This window comes from Callithrix jacchus, chromosome 2 (genome assembly GCF_049354715.1).
Source record: "Callithrix jacchus isolate 240 chromosome 2, calJac240_pri, whole genome shotgun sequence".
NCBI classification, from domain to species: Eukaryota; Metazoa; Chordata; class Mammalia; order Primates; family Cebidae; genus Callithrix; species Callithrix jacchus.
The window spans coordinates 9,168,314-9,188,533 of NC_133503.1; the positions used below are offsets into that span (position 1 = coordinate 9,168,314).

General features: G+C 52.5%; 1 protein-coding gene across 14 annotated transcripts in view; it reads right to left on the reverse strand.

The window, feature by feature from the left end:
• Positions 1 to 562: 562 nt before the first annotated feature.
• The window catches only part of GTF2IRD1 (GTF2I repeat domain containing 1), a 139,152-nt gene continuing 119,494 nt past the window's right edge, over positions 563 to 20,220 (reverse strand). For 9 of the 14 annotated variants that reach the window (XM_078354525.1, XM_078354518.1, XM_078354535.1 and 6 more), the window contains 5 exons: positions 9,191 to 9,268; positions 7,870 to 8,062; positions 5,974 to 6,011; positions 4,183 to 4,319; positions 563 to 807 (listed from right to left, as the gene is read on the reverse strand). In XM_078354525.1, coding sequence (XP_078210651.1) covers positions 739 to 807; positions 4,183 to 4,319; positions 5,974 to 6,011; positions 7,870 to 8,062; positions 9,191 to 9,268 — 515 coding nt within the window. In that variant the 3' untranslated portion in view covers positions 563 to 738. Of the gene's footprint in view, positions 808 to 3,937; positions 4,320 to 5,973; positions 6,012 to 7,869; positions 8,063 to 9,190; positions 9,269 to 20,220 lie in introns of those variants that run through there. The other 5 variants (XM_078354515.1, XM_078354519.1, XM_078354559.1 and 2 more) reach the window with 2 other exon arrangements.

Here is a 20,220-nt window from a genome sequence, read left to right on the forward strand (position 1 = left end):
GTTGCCCAGGTTGGTCTCAAACCCCTGACCTCAGGTGATCCACCCGCCTCCACCTCCCAGAGTGCTGGGATTACAGGCAACAGAGTGTCGGCTCACCGCAACCTCCGCCTCCGGTCAGCCATTAAATATCACGTCTGGCCATATTTAAAATTTTCTAGAGAAAGGGCTCCACTATGTCGCCTAGGCTAGTCTCGAACTCCTGGCCTCAAGCAATCCTTTCACCTTGGTCTCCCAAGGCATCGGGATTACAGGCCAATGAGGTTGAATTCCTGACCTCGAGCAATCTGCCCGCCTCCACCTCCCACAGTGCTGGGATTACAGGCATGAGCCACCGTGCCTGGCCCTGTGCTACTTTTTCCTTCTGTGGCTTTTCTTCTTGAGGTCATATGCTCCCGGGAGCACAGAGGTCTGAGGTCTTCGTGGACGCTACCTCTGCTGTGATGAGGAAGGAGGGCCTTGGCAGGCCGCCTGAGCTGCGTTTCCCGACCCCGTCCCCAGTGACAGCTGCGGCCGACATCCAACAGAGAACACAAAACAGGAATCGTAAAAGTAGAGGCAACGCTTTCTTTTTCTTTTTTTTTTCTTTTTTTACTTATTTAAAAAGGCCTTGGTGGCAGGAATATAGTGTAAAAATCATTGGAAAAACTAAAAGGCATCGATACATATCCGAATATACACTTTGTACATAAATTACATTTCCTTTAGTCTTTCTGTGAGGTCCTGGTTCAGTACTGAGGTCTAGTAATTAAGAGGCCCCGGGATCTGCACGTTCAGGCCGGCATAGTCCACCATGTACATTGGCCATTGCTAGAGAGAGGGACAAAGGGACCGGGTTAGGACTCCAGGTGACGAGGAACGAACCCAGAATGCTTAGCTCTGCTTTCGGAGGGGCTTTCTCAGAGGTGACTCATTTATTTATATTTTTTATTTTTTTGAGACAGAGTTTCACTTTTCTGCCCAGGCTGGAGTGCAGTGACGTGATCTTGGCTCACTGCAACCTCGGCCCCCGGGGTTCCATCGCTCTCCTGCCTCAGCCTCCAGAGTAGGTGGGATTATAGGCTAACTCCTGACCTCGGGTGATCCATGCCCAGCTGATTTTTGTATTTTTAGTAGAGACGGGGTTTTGCCATGTTGGCCAGGATGGTCTCAAACTCCTGACCTCAAGCAATCCACTCGCCTTGGCCTCCCAAAGTGCTAGGATTACAGGCGTGAGCCACTGCACCTGGCCTATTTATTTTTGAGACAGAGTCTTGCTCCATTGCCCAGGCTGGGGTGCAGTGGCGCAATCTCAGGTCACTGCAACCTCCACCTCCTGGGTTCAAGCAATTCTCCTGCCTCAGCCCCCTGAGTAGCTGGGATTATAGGTGCCCACCACCATGCCAGGCTAATTTTTGTATTTGTAGTAGAGACAGAGTTTCACCATGTTCACCAGGCTGGTCTTGAACTCCTGACCTCAAGCGATCTGCCTGCCTCGGCCTCTCAAAGTGCTGGAATCATAGGCATGAGCCACCACGCCCAGCAGAGGCTATTTATTTTGAGGTTGCTGAGGCCCAGAGAGGGAATGTGGCCCGTGTGAGGCCATGCGGTTCAGTGGTGGTCCTGGAGTCCAGGCTGGAGCCGTTGTTCTGTTCCCATCTGTGTCCCAACCTGGGGGCTCATCATGTGGCCCGGAGACGGGGGCCAGAGGGAGCTGAGGATTGGCTTAGCACAGGCATTCACCCCCATGAACTCAACCTACACTCCAAAGAAGCCGTCCTGTCTCTCTGGCTTCTTTGAGACAGGACGGCTTCTTTGGAGTGTAGGTTGAGGGGGGCCCGTTAGAGCTAGGGACCCTCTGTGGACACTCGCAAGCCTGGGAGGGTTACAGGTGAAGTCTGAACTTTTGAGTTCTCTAGGAAGGGGCTGAAGAGAGACAAGGTCAGAGGATAACAAATCCAAAAACCATTTTCTTTTCTTTTTGAAATGGAGTCTTGCTCTGTCACCCAGGCTGGAGCGCAGTGGTGCAATCTTGGCTCACTGCAACCTCCTCCAGAGTCAAGTGATTCCCCTGCCTCAGCCTCATGATCAGCTGGGACTACAGGCACCTGCCACCACTCCTGGCTAATTTTTGTATTTTTAGTAGAGATGGGGTTTTACCATATTGACCAGGCTGGTCTCGAACTCCTGACCTCGTGATCCATTTGCTTTGGCCACCCAAAGTGCTGGGATTACAGGCAGAAGCCACTGCGCCCGGCATTTTTTTTCTTTTTTTGAGACAGAGTCTTGCTCTATCGCCAGGCTGGAGTGCAGTGGCATGACCTTAGCTCACTGCAACGTCCAAGTCCTGGGTTCAAGCAATTCTCCTGCCTCAGCCTCCCGAGTAGCTGGGATTACAGGCGTGCACCACCACACCCAGCTAATTTTTGTATTTTTAGTAGAGACCGGGTTTCACCGTGTAGCCAGGATGGTCTCAATCTCTTGACCTCACGATCCATTCGCCTTGGCCTCCCAAAGTGCTGGGTAGGATTACAGGCATGAGCCACCACGCCCGGCGAAAATCATTTTCAAATGTATTCAAATATTGTCCCCATTTGACTATGGATTTCTCTCTTCCTTCCTTCCTTCCTTCCTTCCTTCCTTCCTTCCTTCCTTCCTTCCTTCCTTCCCTCCCTCCCTCCCTCTTTTCTTTCTTTCTTTCTTTCTTTCTTTCTTTCTTTCTTTCTTTCTTTCTTTCTTTCTTTCTTTCTTTCTTTCTCTTTCTTTCTTTCTTTCTTTCTTTCTTTCTTTCTTTCTTTCTTTCTTTCTTTCTTTCTTTCTTACTTTCTCTTTCCTTCTTTCTCTCTCTCTCTCTCTCTCTCTCTTTCTTTCTAGATGGGCTTTCACCATGATGGCCAGGCTGGTCTTGAACTCCTGACCTCAGGTGATCCACCCACCTCGGCCTCCCAAAGTGCTAGGATTACAGGCGTGAGCCACCACACCCAGCATGGATTATGGATTTCAAAACTAATTTTTTTTTTTGAGACAGTCTCACTCTGTCGCCCAGGCTGAGGTGCGGTGGTGCGATCACAGCTCACTGCAGCCTCAATCCCCCCAGGTTCAAGTGATCCTCCTGCCTCAGCCTCCCAAATAGCTGGGACCACAGGCTGGTGGTCACCACACCTGGCCAATTTTTTATTTTTATTTTTAATAGAGACAGGGGTCTTGCTATGTTGCCCAGGCTGGTCTGAAACTCCTGGGGTCAAGCAATCCTCCTGTCCTGGCCTCCCAAATTGCTGGGATTACAGGTGTGAGCCACCACGCCCAACCCTCAAAGGTAATATTTTGGAATCAGAAATCTCCAGTGTGTGCCCCTAATGTTTTCCCCTCAGGCAGGAGAGACCAAACCCAGCGTTGTGACAGTACAGATGGAGCTTTGGAGGTGAATTCTCCACCCAACAGGGAGCATCGGGGGGCTCCAGGTCCGTCCATCCCTCCTCCGACTCTGCTGTTTTGATCTGCACATTGTGGGTAACACCCACACCTCGCAGGGTTGTGGTAAAGCTTCCAGCCCACAATGTGCCCACAGAGATGAGCCTAACCCCCCACCCACCCCTCTGGGAATCTGATGTTCCTTTTGTTTTTGTTTTTTTTTGAGGCAGAATCACACTCTGTCATTCAGGCTGGAGTGCAGTGGTGCAATCTCGGCTCACCACAACCTCCGCCTCCCAGGGTCAAGTGATTCTCCTGCCTCAGCCTCCCTCGTAGCTGGGATTACAGGCATGTGCCACCACGCCTGGCTAATCTTTGTATTTTTAGTAGAGGTGGGGTTTCACCATATTGGACAGGCTGGTCTGAACTCCTGACCTCAGGTGATCCACGCACCTCGGCCTCCCAAAGTGCTGGGATTACAGGCGTGAGCCACAGTGCCCGGCCACTGACGTTCCTTTTCATGCCTCCAGCTCTGGCGCTGCTGAAGGTGGTGGGCAGGTCCCTTCCTGGACCTCGGCTGGCCCACCTGCCTGTGAGTACCGCATGAGAAGGACGGGCTACCTTGTGGGTGGGACGGGCGGATGCATCTATAGCCCCCAAGGCCGCAAGGCCCCCCACTCAAAGCCCAGTGTCTCCCCATCCCCTGGGCCCACATCCCAGAGTAGATGGCCCTGCCCAAGGAAAGGGTGGGGGCCACAGAGAACAGTGCTGGAGCCCAGATCTGTGCAACTTTACCACGAGTGAGATCTGGTTGGTCGATGCCACCGAATCCGGGTTAGAGGACGAGGAAGAGGAAGACGAGGAGGAAGAGGAGACAGAATTTCCTTCCGAGACCCGCTTTCTCTTGCGCTTGGGTACGCTGCTGTCTTTGGCTGGAGAAGGGGAAAAGGCTGTTGTTGCTGGATTCGGGGGCCTGTCTCGGTCTCCTGAGCTCCCTGGGGAAGTTTTGTGTCTTGAGGTTTCAAGTCCCCCTTTCAGGATTTCAGGATTCTGATTCCCGGGGGGGTCAGGGCCCACCTGTCCAGCCTCCTTCCCAAAGCAAGCCTGAGGGCCCACTCTCCCGGCCGCCTGCTCTTGCTAACACAGTATCCTCATCCCCAGGTGGACCTCCTCCTCCCCAGCAGGCTCACCTCAGGCCTTAGGTCCTCCCTTTTTTTTTGGAGACAGAGTCTCGCTCTGTCACCCAGGCTGGAGTGCAGTGGCGTGATCTCAGCTCACTGCATCCTCCACCTTCTGGGTTCAATCGATTCTCCTGCTTCAGCCTCCCCAAATGCTGAGATTACAGGCATGAGCCACGACACCCAGCCCAATCAGTGTTTCTTTTTTCTTTTGAGATGGAGTTTCATTCTTGTTGCCCAGGCTGGAGTACAATGGTGCAATCCCAGCTCACCATAACCTCCGCCTCCTGGATTCAAGCGATTTTCCTGCTTCAGCCTCCCGAGTAGCTGGGATTACAGGTGTGCACCACCACATCGGGCTAATTTTGTATTTCTAGTAGAGACAGGTTTTCTCCATGTTGATCAGGCTGGTCTCAAACTCCTGACCTCAGGTGATCCGCCCACCTCGGCTTCCCAAAGTGATGGGATTACAGGCATGAGCCACCACGCCCATCCCCGATCAGTTTCTCAATCGGGTGCACATCATAGTCACCCAGGAGTACTTTCTCCCAAGGCCCATCACACGCCTTAATCAGAACCGTCATGCCAAGCGGCCCTCCAGGTGCCTGATGAAAGGCTCTGCATGCCCTGCCTTTCTCCAGCCAGTCTCCGGCAGTGCTTGTCCGCCTCACCCCCAGTGGTCACACGTTACCCCTCCATTACCCACGAGGTCCCCATGATCTCAAGCTGACCTCATATGCTCATTTCTGCTATGCTAGAGCCCCCACTCCACAGGGCACCTGCAGGTTTTCAGGGGCCTCTTGGGGATGCCGGGCCCCCGTTCATGGAGACCTCAGGCTCCCTGGGGAGGCAGCAGGGTGGAGAGTGGCTATATTTTTCTCAAGGTGGTCAGCCATCTATTGCATGCCCACCTAGACCACATCTATCTCTGCCTTTAAACAAATTTTTTATTTAAAATGTTTTTTTTAGAGACACGGTCTCGCTCCGTTGCCCAGGCTGGAGTGCAGTCACTCACTGCAGCTACAACTCCTGGTGTCTCTGCCTTTTTCTTTTTCTTTTTTTTTTTTTTTGAGATGGAGTCTTGCTCTGTTGTCCAGGCTGGAGTGCAGGGGCACAACCTCGGCTCACTGCAACCTTCGCCTCCCGGGGATTCTCCTGCCTCAGCCTCCCAAGTAGCTGGAATTACAGGTGCCCGCCACCATGCCCAGCTAATTTTTGTATTTTTAATAGAGACAGGGTTTCACTATGCTGGTCAGGCTGGTCTTGAACTGACTTCCTGATCCACCTCGACCTCCCAAAGTGCTGGTATTACAGGTGTGAGCCACCGCACCTGGCTCTGCCTTTTTTGTGAAAGGAAGTCTCTAGGCCCCACGGGGCAAAAGGGTGGCTTCTTCAGCCTCTGACTCACCTGGCCCCTTGGCATCATTGCTGACTTCTGCAAAGGGTCTGAAAAAGAAAGAAATGAGTGGCAGTTAGAAAATGAGTCTTCTTCCTCTTTTTTTTTTTTTTTTGAGATAGAATCTAGCTCTGTTGACCAGGCCAGAGTGCAGTGGTGCAATCTCAGCTCACTGTAGCCTCTACCTCCTGGGTTCAAGTGATTCTTGTGCCTCAGCCTGTTGAGTAGCTGGGATTACAGATGTGCACCACCATGCCCAGCTAATTTTTGCATTTTTAGTAGAGACGGGGTTTCACCATGTTGGCCAGGCTGGTCTCAAACTCCTGACCTCAGGTGATCTGCCCATATCCACCTCCCAAAGTGCTGGGGTTACAGGCGTGCGCCACTGCCTCGGGCTTTTTTTTCCTCCTTGTCATCTGCTCCCTGAGATACGCTGCTGCCGCTGCTGCTGGGGAGCCTGGTAAGACCCAGATAAAAATGGGGAGGACACCCTCCTGACAGCATCCCCCACGGAGGCCTTGGACGATGGGTCTGGGCCAGAAAATCCTTCCTCTGGGTCTGCAGTCCTCAGGGTGCTGTCTGACCAAGTGATCAGAAACGCGTGTCTAGATGTATGCAAGTGGATATTCATCATGGCATTATCATTATTATTATTTGTTTTTTGTTTGTTTATTTTGAGAGGGAGTCTTGCTTTGTCACCCAGGCTGGAGTGCAGTGGTGCGATCTTGGCTCACTGCAACCTCCGCCTCCTGGTTCAAGTGATTTTCCCACCTCAGCCTCCTGAGTAGCTAGGACTACAGGCACGTGCCACCACGCCCAGTTAACTTTTGTATTTTTCGTAGAGATGGGGTTTCTTGGCCAGGATGGTCTCGACCTCCTGACCTCATGATCTGCCTGCCTTGACCTCCCAAAGTGCTAGGATTACAGGCGTGAGTATAAATATTTATGTTTAAACATTCATATTTAAATATAAAGATATTTATAAATAAAAGCTTATAAATATAAACATTTATATTTAAATATGTTAAAAATAAGAACTGTATAGTCAGAAAAAGTCCAATTTAATTAAAACGTGTTTTGTTTTTGTTTCTTCCCCAGAGAACAAATTTAATACCTAAAAAAAACCTTTAAAAATGGCCGGGCACAGTGGTTCACGCCTGCAGTCCCAGCACTTTGGGAGGCCGAGGCGGGTGGATCACCTGAGATCGGGAGTTCGAGACCAGCCTGACTAACAGGGAGAAACACTGTCTCTACTAAAAATACAAAATTAGCCGGTGTGGTGGTGCATGCCTGTAATTCCAGCTACCTGGGAGGCTGAGGCACGAGAATCACTTGAACCTGGGAGGTGGAGGTTGCGGTGAGCTGAGACCACGCCACTGTACTCCATCCTGGCGACAGAGCAAGACTCTGTCTCAAAAAAAAAAAAAAAAATCTTTAAAAAATAAGTAAATGCTGGCTGGGCATGGTGGCTCAAGCCTGTAATCCCAGCACTTTGGGAGGCCGAGGCAGGTGGATCACGAGGTCAAGAGATCAAGACCGTCCTGGTCAACATGGTGAAACCCTGTCTCTACTAAAAATACAAAAGAATTAGCTGGGCATGGTGGCGCGTGCCTGTAATCCCAGCTACTCAGGAGGCTGAGGCAGGAGAATTGCCTGAACCCAGGAGGCGGAGGTTGCAGTGAGCCGAGATTGTGCCATTGCACTCCAGCCTAGGTAACAAGAGCGAAACTCCATCTCAAAAAAAAAAAAGTAAATGCCCATGAGCGTTGAAGCTGTATGTTTCAGGAGAAAGGCAGGAAATATCATAGTACATTGGATCTGGATTCCAGCTGACCCACCAGGACCTTGACTTTCACCCTCCCCATGACCTCACCCTCTCTGTTCCCGTTCCAGAGCCTGGGCACTCACTGGAGCTGGTTGATGATGACCATGCGGACATGCTCTCGGGCCTTGAGGATCTTCTCCAGCCGGTGGATGTCATATGTGTTGGGGTTCCGGAAGGGGATGTCGTCAGGCAGGCCTGTGACCTCCACGGCGTCTGGGCTGTCCCGGATCAGTTTATAAGGGACCAGCACCGGCCGGTTCAGGCCCAGGGCCTCACCTAGAGGACACAGGAAGTCACAGTGAGAAAAGACATCTCTTGTCAAAGCCAGAGCCATCTAAGGAAAGGGCTGGAGTCTGGTCTGCCTCAGCCCGGCAGCCATCACACCTAGAGAGTTTAAAAATGAGGGGCTCGAGACCATCCTGGCCAACATAGTGAAACCCCGTCTCTACTAAAAATACAAAAATTAGCCAGGCGTGGTGGCGCGTGCCTGTGGTCCCAGCTACTCAGGAGGCTGAGACGGGAGAGTTGCTTGAACCCGGGAGGCGGAGATTGCACCACTGCACTCCAGCCTGGCGACAGAGTTAGATTCTGTCTCAAAAAAGCAAAACAAAAACAAAAATCAAGACACACAGGCCAGCTGTGGTGGCTCACACCTGTAATCCCAACACTTTGGGAGGCCGAGGTGGGAGGATCACTTGAGCCCAGAAGATCAAGACCAGCCTGGGCAACATGGTGAAACCTTGTCTCTTCTAAACATAGAAAAATTAGGTCAGGCGTTGTGGCTCACGCCTGTAATCCCAGCACTTTGGGAGGCCAAGGCAGGTGGATCACGAGGTCAGAAATCAAGAAACATCCTGCTCAACATGGTGAAACTCCGTCTCTGCTAAAAATACAAAAAAATCAGCCAGGTATGGTGGTGCATGCCTGTAGTCCCAGCTACTTGGGAGGCTGAGGCAGGAGAATTGCTTGAACTCAGAAGGTGGAGGCTGCGGTGAGCCGAGATCGCATCACCGCATTACACAGCCTATTGGCGGAGCAAGACTCCATTTCCAAAAAAAAAGAAAAAAAGAAAAAGCTGGGAGTGGTGGCGCACACTTGTAGTCACAGCTACTTGGGAGGCTGAGGCAGGAGGATCACCTAAGCCCAGGAGGTGGAGATTGCAGTGAGCAGAGACTGAGCCACTGTACTCCAGCCTGGGCAACAGAGTGAGACCCTGCTTTAAACGAACAAACAAAAAAAGAAACAAAATCAACACACACACACACCGTGGGTCTTGGGCAGAGCAGCCATGTCCCCAGGGAGCAGGCAGGCCAGTCTGAAGGCGAGGCTGGCTGCAGAGGGACCCCCCTCCCCGAAACCCCGCCACAGAAGGCTTGGTGCACTGACCCGCCCACAGGCACTGACCGTATTTCTCGTTGAAGAGTTCTTTCACCTGCTCCCGCAGGATCACCTTCTCGCCGAGTCTGTTAGCATCATCTTCATCTGTAAGAAGAAGAAAAAGGGCCATGAGAGTTGGCACCGGCTTGGCCAGCTGCTTCTCCCACCGGGTGTCCCTGATCTGCCAAAACATTCTCTCCAGGCCCTGCCTACTCCCATGCAGTTTTTTCTTTTCTTTTTTTTTGACAGAGTCTCGCTCTGTTGCCCAGGCTGGAGTGCAGTGGCATGATCTCGGCTCACTTCCGCCTCCTGGGTTCAAGTGATTCTCCTGCCTCCCAAGTAGCTGGGATCACAGGCACGCGCCATCACACCCAGCCAATTTTTGTATTTTTAGCAGAAACCGGGTTTCACTATGTTGGCCAAACTGGTCTCAAACTCCGGGGCTCAGGTGATCCCCCTGCCTCAGCCTCTCAAAGTGCTGGGATTACAGGCGTGAGCCACCGTGCCCGGCTGCAGCTGGTTTCTAGTCTCAGTTGTCGGTCTGTCCATCCACCCTTTTCTCTTTTTTTGAGACACAGTCTTGCTTTGTCACCCAAGCTGCAACGCAGTGGTACAATCATAGATAGCTCACTGTAGCCTCCAACTCCCAGGCTCAAGTGATCCTCCTGCCTCAGCCTCCTGAGTAGCTGGGAGTACAGATGCATGCCACCATGCCTGACTAATTTTTAAAATTTTTTGTAGCGATGGAGTCTCACTATGCTGCCCAGGCTGATCTTGAACTCCTGGCCTCAAGCGATCCTCTTGCCTTGGCCTCCCAAGGCGCAGGAATTACAGGTGTGAGCCATGGTGGCCAGCCTTTCCTGCATTTTCTTATCAGTGTCCCCAGCACAGGCCCTGTGTTGGGCAAAAAACAGCCTAGAGAAGGGGCAGGGCTGCTCCCCTGAGAGATTCCCAGCCAGAGGGGGTATCACCTGGTCACCGAAGTACAATAGGACATATTTAGGAGACAAGGGACATGAATCAGGATGCCCGCCCTGTCTGACCAGGGCTGGGGAGACCTCCCCGCCAGAGAGCAGGAAGCTTAAGTGGGCTCTCAAGGACCAACACAGTGGCCCACGCCTGTAATCCCAGCACTTCTGGAGGCTGAGGCGGTGCATAACTTGAGGTCAGCAGTTCGAGACCAGCTTGGCCAACATGGTGAAACCCTGTCTCTGCTAAAAATACAAAAAAATTAGCCAGGCGTGGTGGCAGGCGCCTGTAGTCCCAGCTACTCAGGAGGCTGAGGCAGAATTGCTTGAACCTGGGACACGGAGGTTGCAGTGAGCCAAGATTGTACCACTGCACTCCAGCCTGAGTGACAAGAGCGAAACGCTGTCTCAAAAATAAATAAATAAATAATAAAAAAAATAAAGATCCCGTGTCTGTGCCCTGGAGTGGCTGAAGTTCGGGGTAGCAGAGCGGAGATGACTGATGGTCCTAGCAGGGTCTGTGCACAGAGGCCGGTGTGGCTGTGCTGACCTGCTGGAAATTCCCCGCCTGCTCGCCGGCCAAGGTCTGTGAATGGGAAACAGACCGTGTCTGGGCTGTGGGGGTCGTGCATTCTCTTTGCTCACTGCCCAGGCAACCGTCACGGCCTATCTGCTGCTTAAGCCCCCGACGTGCTCTGCTGTCCGCTCCCTGTAGCCTAGAGGAGCTGCTGGGGTCAGTTAGCCCTGGAGACGGGGCCTGAGCTGGGCTGTGAGGCTGAGATGTGGGTGGGCTGGAGAACGGGTCCGGGCGGAGCTCCACAGCAGCCCGCGGGCTTCCACCAGGGTTGGGGGACAGGGCTGGGATTGCAGGAAGGGTGGTCTGCATTTCCAACAGGAAGTCTCCTTTCTGGGAAGCATGGGGGCATGTGGGCTGGGCCTCTGGGACAGGTGGGGGTTGGGTAAGGGTGAGATGTGGAGGGTGGCGGGGAGCTAGGGTCAGATGATGCAGGGAAGAGCAGAGCAGACTGATGGGTCTTTGGAACAAAATTTTTTTTTTTTTTTTTTTGCTTCTCCAAGACAGAGCCTCATTCTGTCTCCTGGGCTGGAGTGCAGTGGCACGGTCTCGGCTCACTGCAACCTCTGCCTCCCAGGTTCAAGCCATTCTTGTGTGTCAGCCTCATGGGAACTGGGACTACAGGTGCCCACCACCACATCCGGTTAATTTTTGTATTTTTAGTAGAGACGGGGTTTCCCTATATTGGCCAGGGTCTCGAACTCCTGAGCTCAGGTGATCTGCCTGCCTCAGCTTCCCAAAGTGCTGGGATTACAGGTATGAGCCACCACGCCCAGTCTGACTCTGTTTTTTGAGACAGGGTCTCACCCTGTCCCCCAGCTTGGAGTGCAGTGGCGCCATCATGGCTCACTAAGCGATCCTCCTGGCTCAGCCTCTCAAGTAGCTGGGATTCCAGGCATCAATCACCATGCCAGACTAAGTTTTTAAATTTTTTGTAGAGAAAGAGTCTCTCTCTGGTTCACAGGCTGTTTTTGAACTCCAAGGCTCAAGCGATCCTCCTGCCTCGGCCTCCTAAAGTGCTAGGGTTACAGGTGTGACCCACTGTGCCTGGCTCTGTTTTAATCTTGAAAACTCTGGGAAGAGCTCGCTTCTGTCCAGGAGGCCACCTTGGAAACTCCATCTCCTGGGCTGGTGCTCTGTGCTGCTTGGAGTCTGCTGACCCCGTCCGGGTGGCCTGGCCTCCCGTGCACAAGCTACCAGAGTGGAGTCCCCATTCTCAATGTGGGGGCTACCCCAAAGAGCAGGGAGCTTCCCACAGGACAGAGGCTGGGCATCTGCTTGGCCTAATTCCTCTTTCTCCAAGCGCTCTAACACCCACCTCCCCAGGTCCTCCGGAACCTCACAGGTCCCCGGCCTGGTCCGTCCACGCCCACACTCTGGAATCTCCGCCCATCTGTGAGTTGCTGCATCTGCCTTCAAGCACGGCCGGCCAGCCAGCCCCCCGCATGCCCTGAGACACCGCAAACATAGCCATCCCAGACAACGTCCTCCTCCTGTGTCCCTCCCTATCTCGTGGAGTGATGCCTCTAATTCAGCCACACCAAGACCCCACGCTTCTAGAGGGTTCTAGAAGACCAGAACCCTCGTCTTCTCCTGTGGCCCAACACGGCCCTTCCTTCCAGGGATGTGGGAGGGATCAAGCCCACCCCGTCCAGATCTCGTGCAGACAACTGTGATGGAGTCCTCCAGCCCAAGGACCAGCTCCTAGAGCCTGCGGGGAGGCGGCAGCCTGCTCCATCTGGCCCCGTGCCACTGAGGAATCGTTGGTGGCGGGATTCTCAGCAGGCACGGCTGTGCGTGCACAGAACACAGAAAGAACAGCCTGGATCACACACATCACCGTGTGCAGATGCTTTCCTAGACACTGACGCCAAGGAGAGGTAAAGAAACGTGCCCAAGGTCACACAGCCACTGAGCGGGGGTACTCTGTTGACCCCAAAGCTCTGGTCTTTCCACTCTAGCATGAGCCCTGGGTTTCTTGAGGTCTCAGACACCCCTAAAGGTTCTTTCCTTTTTTGAGGAAGAGTCTTGCTCTGTCACCCAGGCTGGAGTGCAGTGGCATGATCTTGGCTCAACTGCAACCTCTGCCTCCCGGGTTTGCGTGATTCTCATGCCTCAGATTCCAGAGTAGCTGGGATTACAGGCATGAGCCACCGTGCCTGGTCTATTTATTTATTTTTAATTAATTAATTATTTTTGAGATGCAGTCTTGCTCTGTTGCCCATGCTACAGTACAGTAGCGTGATCTCAGCTCACTGCAACCTCCACCTCCCGGGTTTGAGCGATTCTCCTGCCTCAGCCTCCTGAGTAGTTGGGACTACAGGCACCCACCACTACACACAACTAACTTTTGTATTTTTAGTAGAGACAGGGTTTCACCATATTGGCCAGGCTGGTCTCAAACTCCTGACCTCTTGATCAGAGATGAGGTTTCACTATGTTTCCCAGGCTGGTCTCCAAACTCCTGACTTCAGGTGATCCACCCGCCTTGGCCTCCCAAAGTGCTGGGATTCCAGACTCGAGCCACTGCGCCCAGCCCCTTTTTCCTCTTTAAATACCAAAGTCCTCAAAACCTTCTCTGGAAAAAAGCACAGACCACAGACCCTACTGCAGCCTGAGTCTCTTTTTCCTGGCTGCACCCTTCACCATGGCAAAATAAAGCTCTAAATCAATTGAGACCTGTTTCAGACATTTTTTGGTTTACATGGCCGACGGGAGCCTATAGCAGGGGTCCTGACCCAGCTGGGAGTCAGGGAGGGCTTCCCAGGGGAGGTGACCACCACATGGGGCTCAAAGCTCCAAGGATGTGGCCTCATCTGCACGTGGGGGCTCATCACACGGACCTCCAAGGCAGATGGGAGCAGCGAGTAAGACACAAGCAAAGTTGTAGCATCCTGTGATTTTGGGTGCTCAACACGCGTTAGCCGATCAGGAAATGTCCCCTGTCCCTTCCAAGTCTTGTCTGATCTGGGGAGAAGTGCAACCCTAAACCAGACTGTGACTAGCCAGGAGTGACACTATGGAGCAGCTGACAGGATGCTATGGCAGCTCTACATGGGGCACACAGGTACCAGGCGGTGAACCAGAAGTGGGAGACACTGTGCATGTTGGGAAAGTGGGGCCGGGCTGCTTGAGGGGGCTGGCGGTTTGGGGAGGCATCTGACCACCTCTGGAGTGTGCTGGGTGGAGTGGGGCCAAGTGCCTTTGTCAGTAACAACAAGAACTAGCCAGATGGAGTGGCTCACGCCTGTAATCCCAGCACTTTGGGAGGCTGAGGCAGGCAGATCACAAAGTCAGGGGTTCAAGACCAGTGTGACCAACATGGTGAAACTCTGTCGCTACTAAAATACAAAAATTAGTTGGGCGTGGTGGTGGGTGCCTGTAGTCCCAGCTACTCAGGAGACTGAGGCAGGAGATTCGTTTGAGCTCAGGAGGCGGAGGTTGAATGAGCCAAGATTGTGCCATTGCACTCTGGCCTGGTGACAGAGCGAGACTCCATCTCAAAAGCAAAACAACAAAAAACCCCAAAACCCCACAAAAATTAGCTGAGCATATTGGTACGGCAGTGTGTGCCTGTAATCTCGGCTACTTGGGAGGCTGAGGTGGGAGGATTGCTTGAGGCTGGAAGGTCAAGGCTGCAGTGAGCCATGATCACACCACTGCACTCCAGCCTGGACGACTGAGCTAGACCCTGTCTCTAACGAACCAAAACAAATTAAAAACTAAAAAACAAGCTTGGCACATACTACGTGCAGCCACCGTGCAAGGCCCATAATACGCCTTGTCCGTGGGAGTCTCCAGCTCAGTCAACCTCAGGCTTGGGAGGAACACTGATGTTTCTCTGTAGCTGCTCTTGGGTTCTTCTACCTCTTTCTATTTAATTCAGAGGAAAAAGAATTACGTTTTTTTTTTTTTTGGTAGAGACAGGGTCTTGCTGTCATTCAGGCTGGAGCGCAGTAGCTGGGGCTACAGGTGCAGGCCACCACATCCGGCTAATTTTTCCATTTTTTTTGTAGAGATGGGATCTTGCTATGTCACCAGGCTACATTTTTTATAATCATGAGTTTTTCAAGGAAATGGGGTAGGGCAGGCTCTGCTGGGGCTGGACTGCTGGAGCCCCTGCTTGAAGGCCTGCATACAGTGGGGAAAAACGGGGATCCCCAGGGCCAGGGGTGGGAAAATGCCTGGCTCGTTAGACAGGAAGGCAATCCTGATTCTCACCCTGATGCTGTGTGGTATATGGCAAGTCACTCAACCTCTCTCAGCCTGTTTCCACAGTCCTGCTGGGCCTGCTGGATCTAATTTCACCTATCAAAAAGCAGTACAGGCTGGGCACAGTGAATCACGCCTGTCACCCCAGCACTTTGGGAGGCTGAAGTGGGAGAACCGCTTGAGGCCAGGAGTTTTAGACCAGCCTGGGTAACATAGGGAAACCCTGTTTCTACCAAAAAAAAAAAAAAAGTGCTGGGCATGGTGGTGCACACCTGCAGTCCCAGCTCCTCTGGGAACTCCTGAGCGCACCAGAGGCAGCTCCTTGGGCAAATAAGTGACTCACTGTCTGGGAGGGAACCTGAACCACAGGTGAAGACCAACTCCCCTGTCCTCTGCCTCGGGTGGGGACCTGACACTGGGTTTGTGTCTGTGCTCTAGCCACGCCCTGCAGGGGAAAGGGCAAGGTTCCCATCTGAATAGATATTCCTGTGCAGGCTGGCGCCAGTCTCCCCCAACAGGAATCGTGGCTAACCTCGAAACTGAGACAGCTTGCTGACGCACCCTGGTTAGCCCGAGGGAGAATGCTGAGATCCTTGCTGACCCATATGGCCCAGCAGAGTGTCTTTTTATTATTATTATTATTATTATTAATTGAGACAGGGTCTGGCTCTGTTGTCCAGGCTGGAGTGCAGTGGAGCAATCTGAGCTCACTGTAACCTCCGCCTCTTGGGCTCAAGCCATCCTCTGTCCTCAGCCTCCCAAATAGCTGATGCTACTACAGGTGTGCAGCACTATGCCTCGCTAATTTATATATATGCGTGTGTGTGTGTGTGTGTATATAAATAAATTTTTTTTTGAGATGGAGTCTCACTATCACCCAGGCCAGAGTACAGTGGCATGATCTCAGCTCACTGCAACCTCCACCTCCTGGGTTCAGCTTCCCGAGTAGCTGGGATTACAGGCACGTGCCACCACACCTGGCTAATTTTTGATTTTTAGTAGAGATGGGGGTTTCACCATGTTGGCCAGGCTGGTCTTGAACTCCTGACCTCGTGATCCACCCTCCTTGGCCTCCCAAAGTGCTGGGATTACAGGTGTGAGCCACCGCACCTGGCCTAATTTTTGTATTTTTTGTAGAGACAGGGTCTCACTATATTGCCCAGGCTCGTCTTGAACTCCTAAACTCAAGAAATCCTCCCACCTTGGCCTCCCAAAGTGCTGAGATACTGGCGTGAGCCACCTCGCCCAGACCGGCTGAGCATCTCGGAGAGCTGCAGGTGGGTCATGAGTCCCCTTTCCCGACAGAGCCAGGCTCCTGCCACCACCTCCTGAAGCATGAGTGCCACCAGGGGGTTCTCCAAGGACCGCTCTGAGCAGTGGTGGCCTCGGCCTCAGCTGGGCCAGGGCAGTTCCAGCATGCCCGGTCACTTCTGAGTCTAATCTGCTTACAGGAAAAACATGATCAGAGAGCCGCTGAGAACCCTGCATCGGCAGGCGCAGTACTGAGCCCTGGAAGGCCACAGCCACAAACCCAATGGTCTACGCAAGACTCTGATCACCTGGGTTCAAATCCCAGCTCTGCTATCAGCTTGCGACCCTGGACAAGTCCCTGAACCACGTGATGTCCTCATCTGTAAAACAGCAATGGGCCGGTGCGTGGTGGCTCACACCTGTAATCCCAGCACTTTGGGAGGCTAAGGCAGTGCATCACCTGAGGTCAGGAGTTCGAGACCAGCCTGGCTAACATGGTGGAACCCCATCTCTATTAAAAATACAAAAAAATAAGCCAAGTGTGCTGGTGCGTGCCTGTTATCCCAGCTACTCAGGAGGCTGAGGCAGGAGGATCGCTTGAGCCTGGGAGGTGGAGATTTCAGTGACCTGAAATCTTGCCATTGCACTCCAGTCTGGGTGACAGAGCGAGACTCTGTCACAAAAACAAACAAACAAACAAAAAAACTCAACAATGACAGTGATGCCCACAGACGGCTGCTGGGAGGATGAAGGGGGCCATGACTGCCAGAGTCTGGCACGATTTAAAAGTTAGTGATTACAGGCCGGGCACGGTGGCTCACTCCTTCAATCCCAGCATCGATCACCTGAGGTCAGGAGTTCGAGACCAGCCTGGCCAACATGGTGAACCCTCATCTCTACTAATAATACAAAAAAAAGCTAGCCAGGCGTGGTGGTGGGTGCCTGTAATCCAAGCTACTTGGGAGGTTGAGGCAGGAGAATCACTTGAACCTGGGAGGCGGAGATTGTAGTGAGCCGAGATCGCGCCACTGTACTGCAGCCTGGGCAAAACAGTGAAACTCTGTTTAAAAAAAAAAAAAAAAAGGGTGGGGGTGCTCAGTGGTTTCTGTCCTGAATGCCAAGCCAGCAAACCTGTCTATTCTTTGGGACCTGCCTGAGCTTCCCTGAACCCAGGCCGGCTGTAAATGACACCCACGGTTGCAAACACTGGAAACGTCACAGCTAGGACTCAGTGTGTGTCGGGGGGCGGTTCACCTTCACGGTCTCCCCACAATGCTGTGCAGTAAGACCTGCTGAACCTGTCGCGGCAGGAGTGACCTCCTGCCCACTGACCCTGGACAGCGACACCTTTGGCAGACAGGCCTTCCCCTGGAGCTTTTCCTGCCCCTCCTGCTCTCCCCGTTCTTCAGTCTCCTCTCTCTCTTGAACAAGGCCTGGACAGCTCTGATGTTGTCCTTTCCAACCTGCCGTCTGTTAGCCCAAGGAGTAAGTGAATTTTGCTGAGGGGGGAAAAAGAAAGCAACCGTGATCACTGAATCACAGCCATGCTATGATTTGAAACCAACTGGCTCGGGTGACGCCGGGGCTGGCTCTGTGGCTCTCTCCTGGGGCAAAGTGCGAGAGCCCTGGCCGGCGTGGCCTCTCCCTCCGAGTTTGAGGTCTTCAGCTCAGACTGATGATCTCACGCTGGTAATTACAACCCTTCACAGCAGGGAGAGCAGCCAGTGAAGGGCCGGGGCGGCTTAGAGAGGAGAGATTGCGATCTGTAGAGGGGTGGGATAATAGTCCTCCTCTCCCCTCTGGAACCACTTCACAGAGCCCCCCACCTCTCTGCCAGCCCCGGGCAGAGTTCACAGCTGCAGCGATTGCACAACTGCACTCTAGCCTGGGTGACAGAGCAAGATCCAGTCTCAAAAAAATAAAAAAAAAGGTAAATTCAGGTTCACCTTTTAACCCCTCCTAGGGCCTGTGCACCGGGGTTTAGCAGAAATTCCATCCTCTCCATTTTATGGATGAGACAGCTGAGGCCCGGAGAGCCGAGGGCCAGCAGCAGGCGGGTGGAGACCCTGCGCAGGCTCGTGATCATGCAGCCTGTGGTTTTCCTGGGGCTGGACACTGTGTACAGGGGCCCTCGTAAGGCTTGACCCACTTTATAAAGGAAACTGTCTTTTTTTTTTTTGGAGGTGGAGTCTCGCTCTGTAGCTCAGCGTGGAGTGCAGTGATCCGGGCTCACCATAACCTCTGCCTCCCGGGTTCCAGCGATTCTCCTGCCTCAGCCCCTGGAGTAGCTGAGACTACAGGCATGAACCACCACACCTGTCTAATTTTCGGATTTTTAGTAGAGACAGGGTTTCACCATGTTGACCAGGCTGGTCCTGACCTCAGGTGATCCGCCCGCCTCGGCCTCCCAAAGGGAACTGTCTTTAAAGTGGGATGGAGTTGTCGAAGTACTCTCTGGGTCCCCAAGACCCCTCCTTCTGAACCCTTCTAGGCCTAGACATGCCAGAGCCATGAAACCCCCAAATCCAAAGCTCCAGTGGGCGGGCTATTTCCTTTTTTTTTTTTTTTGGATGGAGTCTCACTCTGTCACCCATGTAGGAGTGCAGTGGAACAATCTCAGCTCACTGCAACCTCCGCCTCCCGGGCTGAAACGATCCTCCCACCTCAGCCTCCTGAGTGGCGAACGTGCCACCATGCCTGGCTAACTTTTTTGTACTTCTAGTAGAGATGGCATCTTGCCACATTGCCCAGGCTGCTATCAAACTCCTGGGTTCAATTGATCCTCCTGCTGCGGCCTTCCAGGCGCTTGAACCATTGGCCCAGATGTTAGTGTTAATTGCACTCTTAGTAATAGCAAAGCAACAGAAGCAGCCCGGTCCCCAAGGAGGGGAGAACGCGGACCTGCATCATAGTAAATTTCCACTCAGTGGAAGATGATGGAGCCATGAGAACTAACAGGTTACAGCTACACCCTTCAACATTATGTCAACCAAAGCTAAGTGAAAACAGCAAGTCCCAGGCTCCAGTCACTAACACACCTGTTATGAAAGTCAAGCTATAAGCAAAATGAAGGAATTTGTGTTTAGGCAAACATCATATGCAACGATGTTTACAAATCACAAGCCTGGCGTGGCGGCTTACGCCCGTAATCCCAGCACTTTGGGAGGCCGAGGGAGGAGGATCACGTGAGGGCGGGAGTTGGAGACCAGCCTTGGGCAACACAGAGAGACTCCGTCTACAAAAAATTGAAGAATAGCTGGTGCCATGGCTCCCAGCTGTAGTCCCAGCTACTTGGGAGGCTGATGCGGGAGGACGGCTTGAACCCAGGAACTGGAGGCTACAGTGAGCTATGATCGTGCCACTGCACTCCAGCCTGGGCAACAGAACCAGACCCAAACTCTACAAAAATAAAAAAATTAGGCCGGGCGTGGTGGCTCATGCCTGTAATCCCAGCACTTTGGGAGGCCGAGGTGGGTGGATCACCTGAGGTCAGGAGTTCAAGACCAGCCTGGCCATCATGGTGAAACCCTATCTTATTTAAAAAAGAAAAGTTAAATAAAAAATTAGCTGGGCATGGTAGTGCATGCGCTTGTAGCCTAGCCACTCAGGAGGCCGAGGTGGGAGGATGGCCTGAGGCTGGCAGGTCCAGGCTGCAGTGAGCTACGACAGTGCCTGAGGAAGAGCCAGACTCTGTCTTAAAAAAAACAATAAATAAAAAAGACATCCACCAGTGAAAAATGATGGTATCATGGAGGAGAACAGGCATAGAAGATGTTTTTGGGAATCTGAATCAAGACCGTGTATTAGATGACGGGAATTAAGTTTTCTAAGGGTGATGACACTATTGAGAATATGTAAGATAACAGTGTTTTTCTTAGGAGAGGTGCATGGAAATATTTAGGCATGAAGAGTCAAGATGTTTGCAACTTACTTCCAATGAAGAAAAAGAAAGAAATGTGTGTGTGTGTGTGTGTGTGTGAGAGAGAGAGAGAGAGAGAGAGACAGAGAGAGAGGCAGGGAAAATGCCAATATGCTAAGAATTACAGAACCCA